At 40.6% G+C, this 10,355-nt stretch overlaps 1 protein-coding gene across 2 annotated transcripts in view; it reads right to left on the bottom strand.

Annotated features, from left to right (window-relative positions):
• The window catches only part of CMC1 (C-X9-C motif containing 1), a 44,921-nt gene continuing 34,566 nt past the window's right edge, over window positions 1–10,355 (bottom strand). For both annotated transcript variants that reach the window (XM_021386267.1, XM_021386268.1), the window contains exons 3-4: window positions 3,828–3,918; window positions 1–1,290 (exon numbers count right to left, since the gene is read on the bottom strand). In XM_021386267.1, coding sequence (XP_021241942.1) covers window positions 1,176–1,290; window positions 3,828–3,918 — 206 coding nt within the window. In that variant the 3' untranslated portion in view covers window positions 1–1,175. The remainder of the gene's footprint in view (window positions 1,291–3,827; window positions 3,919–10,355) is intronic.

The raw sequence follows: 10,355 nt of genomic DNA, 5'->3' as shown, positions 1-10,355 counted from the left end.
TTAAGTTAAATGCAAACGTTGCAAATTTTATTACTTACGCTGAAGATTTTATTTCATTTTTTATATCATGACATGAAGGTTACCATGTGAACAAATATCTCCTGTAGCCTTTCCACACTCAAAGAAATTTCTTATTTCAGGTATACAGAATGTATCCCAAAACAGTAATATGAAGAGTTTTATAGATTAATAACTGCACTTTTTAGAGTTCTACAGTTATGTAGCTTCAAGTATCTGTATGCAAAAAATCCTTTGCGTGCCCCTTTTCATAAAGGGACTTGCTGTTGTAGAAACTAACTGTAAGCATTAATTGATGTTTAAAAACTGACCTGCATCTTAAGTATGTAGTTCAGCTGTTTAATCATCCATAATCATTTCACAAGTGTGGTCGCTCCTGAAGTGTGGATGGGTATATAGTCATCTTCATGCTGAAAAAATGACAGTGGGGTGAAGGTATTCCTCTCAATGATTTCTTGCCCCCATTGTGCCTCTTTCCATTCTCAAGGAAAGTCCAGATGGGACAACTCTTGAGTTCTCCTCTGGAGCTGAAGCAGGTAGTTGTGCCACACAAGGGCATGAAGCATCCATCTCTTCTGGTATTACAGACTCAAATGGTAAGTCACAGAGCAGGTAGAAGCAATATTGAGCTCTTACAACTCAGTGTTTTCATGAAAAAGATAAAGAAAATTGGTCCAAGACGCTCTTCTTTTCTGCATTTGCCACCCTTCTAGCAAGAGCATCAAAAACATTTCCATATACCCTCAGCTTCAGGTGAAAAAGAGACCAGTTTTAGTATATCCCAATTTATAATTTGTTAATAGAGCTTACATTTATTCACCCCTAATTTTTTGTGAAGCCTGCCACATATAACTAGATACAAGCTTTAAATTTCAAAAGGCTGTTTGTTAACTGGTAACAAAATCTCAAGTCCAGATGGAGGAACAGGCCTTTGCTGTCATGGTTTGCAAGAGAAATTGCATGCATTATAACTCTAAGTACAGAAAATGAGAAATGGTGACCTTCAGCTTCAGAGATTTCTCTTTACCATACATTTCATTTACTGACTTTCTGCTCGATTTCATTCAAAGAGATACCAATGATCTAAGAAGTCTGTTTAAATCAAGTCAAATCATTAAGTTGAATATAAAACTGCAACAGTTCATTTTAAATTTTAACTATACATTTGAAGTAATCTTTTGCCTTTTTTTCTTAATTCCAGTTGCTCTGTATTCTTCTCTCTGCTTCAAATATTCTGCTTTGCATTCTTCATAAAATGATGGATCAGTATAGCTACAAGAAAGACAAACATTATTATTTTACATCTTGGACTATAGAATAGATACTGTATGAACAGCACTCAAAATTGATCTTCATTCCCACCCACAGTTATCTTCTTAAACTCTAAATACTGAATTGGTCTACATTCTCTTCTGAGAACACTCACTCTTGAGGCATAGTTCTTAAGGCCTGTGCAGTGAAAACCTAAAGGGGAAAGCAGAGAAAGGGAAATACTAATTCAGTAGAGCCACATTATTCTTCCTTATGCGCAGTTAGGTTCCTCAGTATAAGAATCTCTGGAGAGCATTGATCTTTATGCACCTGAGAACCTACCATGAATTTCATGGGAACAATTTCATGTTTGTATCTTGAATACTAAACATGTACGTAGGTAGCTCCAAAAGTAATGTCTCCTATTTATCTATTTACTACAGATACAAAGAGCAAAATTAACACTATTTGATAGAGAAAATTTTAAGCTGCAAAACACTATCTTGCAACATAGTCACCTCTGTTAGCTATGCGTATTAGCCACCTATGAACAAGAGCCTGCATTTCATACTTGTAAAAATCTGCACTGTTTCACATATGCTATGATGCCGTCATTCCTAGGAAGATGTTGCCCATGCAGTCCATCTTTCATCAGCCCAAACAGACGGGAGTCAGAAGATGCCATATCCAGACTATGGTGAGTGTGGTAGGATAATCCAGCCAAGACTGGCATGTGCTCCACAGTCTTCAAACTGGTATGGGACTTGGCATTATCATGCTGCAAGAGAAAGACTGTCTTCTTCTCTGGCCTGACTCTGAAGGTTCAAGCCTTCAGCTTAGACAGTGTGGCAGTGTAGCAGTCAGAGCTGATGGATTTCCTGGAACCTGGACTGACCAGAAGGATCATCCCTTTCTTATCCTAGAAGACAATGCACATCACTTTACTAACTGCGTCTTGAGCTTTTTCTTTGATGGGGAATTTACACATTGCCACTCCATGAACTGCTGTTTTGACTCCCGCTCATAATGGTGGTAACCACATCTGATCACTGGTAATGATGTAATCCAGGAAACTGTCACCTTCAGCCTCATATTGGTTCAGTTGGTCCTGATAAACTTGCTTATGGTGTTCTTCCTATGTGAGCATTTGTAAGACCCACCTGGTGCAAACTTTCCAATGATATTCCAGTGTTGACACCACCATTTCCAATGCATTGAAACAGGTATTCAGCTCCGTACGCAATTCTCTGGTCGTGATTCACGTGGATGAGTTGATCGAGATGCTCTTAATTTCACAGTGCGTGGCCATCTAGAATGTGGCTTGTCTTTCACATCGCTGTCACCACTGCTGAGACACACCACCCCCTGCCTCCCTGCACTCGCATCCTCTGTTTGGTCTCTGGAACTATGAATGTCAATGGGTGCTATTTATTTTTTTCTGCACAGAGGAATTCAGTTCCACAACTTTGTTTCCTACGCACTTCCATTCCGTCAGCCTGCCCCTCTGCTGCCATCTGTCACGCAGCGACAACATGTAATGGAATGTTGGTGGGAAGGTTCAGCCTCTACAGCCGTACCACCACCACCTGCCTCTGACCTTGTGGGCCATCATAATAGATTAGGAGGCATTACTTTCAGAGCAGTACTCATAGTACCTTGATCATTAATTTTAATTCAGCTTACTTGCAATTTTAAGTATAATTATTGAAGCTCTAAGTATTTTTCCATAGTGCATATTTTATGTGCTGTCTGGTTATTGTTTTTTAAAAAGGTAGAATTTAAGGTATGGAGTTACAGACAAATAGAACGGAATAACTTGTGAGTTCCCACTGCAGTTAGGCTAGAAGTCTTCTGTAGCTGCACCTTTTTTCATCAGTTCTCAAACACCTGACACCACCTATCACTACATTAAAGGCATTTAACATTAACCTCTGGTTTAACAGGGTACAACACATGTTCTATTTCAACCCAAACCACCCCCACCCACATCAAGCTCAGAGAACACCAACTCCACACTAAGAAATTCAATAATAACTTCAGCATAGTGGTACTGTGGGAGCATATTAGACTTCAAAAAGAGACGGTTCAATCTATCGTGGCATCACGTCAATCTCTCTAACCATTTCCTACTGCAGATCACGGCAGCTAGATGCTTTCTGAGTAAAGACTAAGTATTGAAAGACAGTTCAAGAAGCAAAACCAGAATGAACTTATCCTGTCTCTGTAACAGAATATGAAGGTGCTTTTACTGTTCACCCACATCCTCAAATAATTAATTCAGCACACTGAGTACAGGGGCTGAGACTGTGGATCCCTTACCACCATTTAAGTGCAAGAAAGCCTTTTTAGCTGTAGGACAGTTTTATTAATGAAATTAAGTCCTGTCAGGTAGAGCCCCGACCACCATCCTTTCTTCTAAAGTGAAGACATAATTTTTAGAAAAAACCATCAGTCACAAGGTTAGCAAAGTCCTTATTAGAAAAATTAATGTTTCTGTTCAATTCTACATTAGTGCAGCCAAAAACATGGAGCAAAACAAAAGCTCACAAGGGACTTACTAGCCAACGAGGCAATCTTTCAGTGCTGTGTTCTCTTGCCGACACTTCACCACCATAAGAAAACCGGTTTCTTTGCAACATTTAGTAAAGGCTACAGAAAAAAACAAAAATGTTAGAATTAGAAAAATGACAGTAAAAAAAATAAAAATCCCCGTGTGTATGCTTTTCCGCAGGAAAAGGTAAAAATAAACGCACAAATCAGACCTGATTTATTATTAACATAGCTATAGTTGGCCTGGAGCCTCATACTGTTTATAAGGTCTTTGTGGCTTGTTTAGCAACAAGATTTTAATTAGGATTCTTCCCTAATATCATATAATGTGCGCACACACTGCTGTGGCTAATACTAACACATTTATGTAGCTACTCTTGCAGAGCATGAGTGTGTAAGAATCCATGATTCTTACACTGCTTTTCATATTGACTATTCAGGGCTACCACGGCAAAACAAGGAAGCATGAAGAATTAGGCAAGCCAGGGTTGCTAGCATTTCCTCTTCAATGACAATGAAGATTGAGTAACTCAATTTACGTCTTCTTACCAGCATCCTGTACAGATGTTTCACTAAATAATAAACTAGATAATAATTAGCTGTTATTCCATAGTAGGAGATTTCAAACTATTTTCTTATGAGGACCCTAACTTAGCAACTATCTGCATTTAACAGGTGGAAAAAGAAAAGTAGAGAGATAAAGTCCAACATCAACCAGCAACCAAATCAAGAACAAAGTCCTTTCCAGAATTCCACCTATTTCTTCATATCCAAGGTTTGCCCGGTAACAATTTAAAATGCAACAAATTTAGGTTATACAAAAACTGTTACTCTCAAACATCTTCAGTAAAACTTACAGATAATCCAGTAACATCAAAACTTAATGCAAAGGGTAAACTGCATCTATACTCAATATATATTTAGACTGTGTTTACATACGCTGTGGATACAAATACTCTACCTAATGTGTATATATATGCACAATGCATTGCTCTTCCTTTTTTGTCAAAAAACTTGCATTTCATCTTTTCAAACTAGAATATTCCACTTTTTGTGCACATTGATCAGTTTCGTGGGTTTTGGCTGGGATTGAGTTAATTTTCACCACATAGGCTCACTTGATGCTGTGTTTTAGATTCTTGATGAAAGTAGTGGTGGTAACAGAGGGATGTATTGGCTGTTGCAGAGCAGTGCTCGCAGAGCCAGGGACTTTTGGCTCCTCCTGCTGAGCTGCCAGTGAAGGCCTGGGGGTGCACAAGCAGCTGGGAGGGGACACAGCCAGGACCGCTGACTTGGGCTGACCAAAGGGATGTCCCATAGCACATGGTGCCATGCTCAGCGACAATAGCTAAGGGTAAAGAAGCAGGAAGGAGGGACGTTGGGAATGATGGTGTTTGTCTTCCCAAGCAACCACCATTAGGTGTGAGGAGCCCTGCTTTCCTAGAAGTGGCAGAACTCCTGCCTGCCAATGGGATATAGCTAATTATTTCCTTGCTTTGCTTTGCTTGCATACACAGCTTTTGCTTTACCTAGTGAACCGCCCTTCTCTCAACCCAGAAGTTCTCACATCTTCAGATTCTCTTCCCCACACCACCTGGGGAGAGTGAGCGAATGGCTGCATGGTGCTGAGCTGCTGCCAGGGCTAAACCACGACAATCAGATAGGTATCACTGCCATTCTTTCAACAGTGTGTATATATACACCTTCTCAAGTTGTGCTGGAAATCAAGAGCCCTCCAACACCTGCAAGTTATCAACCACGTGAAAATATGTACCTGACTGTAAAACTGTAGTGTAGCCCTGTATTTGCCTTTCTATATTTTCTAGACATTTAGCTGAGGTTTCGTATTTGCCTAGTTGATCCTGTTGATCCTCTACGATTCTGTAAATCAAAACTTACTTAGATAGATAAACAAGAAAAGACAGATTACTGCCTATGAAAAACAGCAAGATAAAATCCTATCTTTTGCTCAGATCTTTGTCTTTTCCCCTCTAAAATAGGCATTAAGCTACCTATGAGGTCAGTGGGTCAAAGTGCACCTCCTAGCATCATGGACACTGATGACTTGAAAGTGACCCAGCAGTGGCAAGCAAACCCAGGGAAGGCAAATCTGCCTGCCCATGGCTATAGGAGGCTTTTGATAATTAACCTACAAGAAAAAAAAAAAAGATCCATAACACTTTGCCTGCTCAAAGTGTTGATGACAGTGGTGTGTTGTTATCCTGCCAAACTTAAGTTCATCTTTGCAAAATGTTGCAAATAATTGACATCTTACTCATTTTGAATTACTGGTGAACACTTGAACACACACAGCTCCTAACATTATATGCTGGTTCTACAGCTGTGTTCCACTTGAAAACGTACTAGATGACAGTACACCAAAAAACTGCAATTAAATTAACTAGTTAATTACTAGTTGGAAAGACACAGTAACTTGTGCTCAAAGGTACATATTAACAACCAGGCTCGATTTCTCAGCTCTCATTTGATGTGTGGTTTAGCTCCAGACCTCAGATCATCCAAATGCACGTGCACAGCTTTGAGGATACTCTGAATAGCTAAAGCTTAGGAAGCAGCGTAAGCTCAGAGCAATATCAGAAGCATACTATTAGATTACCAAAATGTTCTTCAGCTTTTACAGGTGACCGTTTTTTCTTTTGTTTCCTGGAGTGCTTACACTTAATGTCCCTACATCAGCATCTCAGAAAATTCATACCTATTATCACATTTCTAAAAATGTCCTGTTTTTCTGCAAAACATCAGAAGCCTCTGAAAGCTTACGGTTCATCTAGTGACCAGTTTGATTTCTACTCTCCACAGGCACTGCCCTAAGTGCTGTGCAGTTTTTCTGTAGTAATCATTCCTTCTGGAAGCTGTGAAGTAAAAAAAACACTGTAGACAACAGGAGGTCCCTCTCACTTGTTAGCTCACCCGTCTTGATTGGCTACAGGCGCAATGTCCCGGTGAACAGAACCTGAGCTGCAACTGCAAGCACTGCCTGCCTTCAGGAGCCCCGCGTGCAGCTATGGCCAGGCAAGCAGGAAGCATCGCTACCAAGTAGTAACACTGCTTCCAGCACCCATTCCACAGATGCGCAACAACAGAGGCAAAGAAGGAGCACTTTGAAAGCTATCAGCCATTCCCACATGAGCACATAAAGCTTAGTTAGCCCTCTTCTCCTCTTATTTCCAGCGCTTCAAAGTCCCTTTAGCAGCCATGTAAGGACTGTGGTTCACAGAATCCTTGCCGGATTCTGAAGAATGTTGTTTTAATTATGCTGTCTTGCTCACAATTCTTTCGTTGACCAAAATATCTCACTATTATCAGCACAAAGAGTGTTAATGCTACTGTACGCAGTGGTTCCAGATACCATCTCAAACCAATAACTCATCTCCATCTCTGTAATCTGACAACGAAGACATTCCTCACTCGAGCAATGTCTGCACTGTAGACCACAACTTTGGGGTGCACAACATATGACAAAGGGAGCAGATAGCATAGGACCTAATGACAAACTCACTGCAGTTGGACATGTTAACAGCCACGAGCAGAACTCAGACCTACAGGGATGCCAACCTCGTGCTCCAAATGAGCCTACTTCCTGACACCGCTGCATGTGATACAAAGAACAACTGCTCTTTCAGAGCATTCTGCTAACCTGACCTCCTAAAAATCTTACGCATGATCCCATTTTTACCACTTCGGCAAATGGCTTTCCATGACTTCGCAAGCTTGTGCAGAGAAACAATGTTTTCTTCCTGCATGCAAGCAGCAATCTACCACAATAGAAACCTCAGGCAGCAGTGAAACTAGATGCTAATTTAGGTTATCTGCAAATTCAGTGCAGCTTGTAACAAAGCAAAGAAATAGAATATGTTTCAAACAAACAAGAGTTTTCAGCTGTATTTAGGAATTGGGGTGTTTTAACTTTTAGTTGCAGTGCAGCTGTACTAAAATTGAGCTACAAAGAGATGAAAAATAAAGACAGATATTGTTTCAAAGTTGGCGGTGTTCTGCTAAGGAGCAGAACAGGACACAAAACGTATTGAATGAAATGAGAGATGGAAAGAAGATGCCTTACTAGAGGGGAAAAACAAGCTTGTTTTCCTTTTTGCTCCACAAAATGGACCCTGGTAAGGCTCTACCATGGTATGCACATGTGTCCACACTGAACCCTCTATGCACAGGTTAAGGACAGATCCTGCAGGTGCCTATAATGTATAATGGAAATTAGCTGTGATCACTAAGTTGAACCATCAGCCCATCACGACCATGCACGCTATGTCCCTCAGTGCCACATCTACACATTTCTTGAACACCTTCAGAACCTTCTAGTCCTATCGCTGTTACCTGGGAGAAGAGGCCGACCCCCATCTCACCACAGCCTCCTTTCAGGCAGCTGCAGAGAGCAATGAGGTCTCCCTTGAGCCTCCTCTTCTCCAGACTGAACAATCACAGTTCCCTCAGCCACTCCCCATAAGGCCTGTGCTCCAGACCCTTCACAGCTTCACTGCCCTTCCCTGGACATGCTCCAGGGCCTCAATGTCCTTCCTTCAGTGATGGGCCAAAAACTGAACACAGCACTCAAGGCGCAGCCTCACCAGAGCGAACTACAGGGGGACAATCACCTCCCTGCTCCTGCTGACTACATTATTTCTGATGCAAACCAGCATGCCATAGGCCTTCTTGGCCACCTGGGCATTATGCTGGCTCACACTTGGTCAGCTGTTGACTATTGCCACATTTTCCTTCATGCAGCCAGCCACTCTGCCTCAAGCCAGTAGCAGTGCAGTATCTGGCAAGTTATGGTTCATGACATAATATCTAGAATAGGTTAGGACCAAAGACCAATGAGAAGCAGACACTGAGAGCGATCTGTGCAAAAGAGAAATCAAACACCTACATTCACCAGCAGAATGCAGGAGCTCAAGCAATTCAAGCACAGGCTCTTCTCAGTGCAAATGGTCTGTGCCTAAGGGGAGGTAGGCTTGGCAAGCAACTCTTCCTGGGGACACAGCTGTTCACTGAACACTTCATCACTGATGTAAGTCCATATTTCCCCTTTTTCCACTCTCTCCCAAAGAAAACTTTGCACTTTCATTGCAAAGCAAACCCAAGATAAGTTTTGGGCGCAAAGGTGATCTACCTATAATGGGAGGAGCATTCAGATCCTATGACTTTCGGGGACATACATGAGGGCCAGGTGGCCAACGCCTGGGCTGAGCCCTGAATGGACAGAGAGCAGTGGGGGACTATGGGGAAAATTCCCAGTTCCATCCCCAGCAGCCCACGCCTCCAGACCCTCAAATGCCACGATCGATGAGCAGTATTTCAGTATTCCAGCTCTCTATCCCAACTTCATCTGCTTCAGAAAGCAGAGCACAGAGAACTAGGGAAAAACAGCACCTTGTAGGACCTGGCAGATGTAAAGTAGCAGGACAATGGACGAAGGAGATTTTAAAACTCTGCTAAAGTGTTTGAAACCTTTTAAAATGCTGCTAAAGCTGCCTGGACATAAGTGATTTTTTAAAAATTATTTTTAAATGAAATTCTATTTTGCCAGTAACTTCTAAACAGAATTATACAAAAAAATCTCGAAGTATCAAGAACTATTCTTGGAAGTCTGGCTATTATTTAGTACCTTGATGGTTAAGAATTGCTTTAAGTTACAGAGCGCTCTTTTTATCATAGTTTGATAGATTGAGACAGTAAATAACTTTATATACAAAGATCCTTACATTCCATATAAATCATTGCTAAAAATAGTTAGTATTTAAAAAGAATTCTTTTCTTTAGTATTTTTGAGTAGTTTCCCATCCTCTAGTTCTGTTCTATTGCTTGACTACAAGATAATATGGGAAACTGATGGAAATTGAAGTGAAACTGACTAATTATCATTTATATCAGACCGAAGACAGACTGGATAAGTGATTTTCCCATGAATTCCAGCAGTTACAGATGCATATGCAATACCTGCCACATTAAAGACATGATTTTCAAACTTTAAAAGATCAGATACGTTACGAGAAAGTTAGTTACAACAAAGTTGGTAGAAGTCCACCGGCACCTGTCCTGGGGCATACAATTCATAATTTAACAAAAAAGAAAAACAAAAAAATGGGCAGTACTCTCAATTAATCTTAGAACATATTTATAGGTTCAAGAAACATTTGCTTCTATATGATGAGAATAAAAACTTTGAGGATTTTAACTCAAAGGACAAATCAACATCTTGCACAACTTGTCCCAGCTCTGCAACATAAAGATGATTTTCTTCCACACCATTAAACCAGATTAAAGGTTAAATTTAACATTCTTAATCACAGTGTCTGCAGATACATAAACAGTGGACCACAAAAATAAAGCACAATTTTTAAAATGCAATTGTTTTTTTATGCAGCCAATCAACAACCCCTTCAGCCTCAAATAAAGGTAGACAAATCTCTTCCCTGTGCTGCATGCAAAATGAGCTGGCACAATCTGAGTCAGACTGTAGCAAAAGTTTCAGTTACATATAAAGACTTAACAGGAAAAAA

Source organism: Numida meleagris, chromosome 2 (assembly GCF_002078875.1).
Source record: "Numida meleagris isolate 19003 breed g44 Domestic line chromosome 2, NumMel1.0, whole genome shotgun sequence".
NCBI lineage: Eukaryota > Metazoa > Chordata > Aves > Galliformes > Numididae > Numida > Numida meleagris.
Note: the sequence above shows the minus strand (reverse complement) of the source record. Positions and strands in the feature narration are given on the sequence as shown.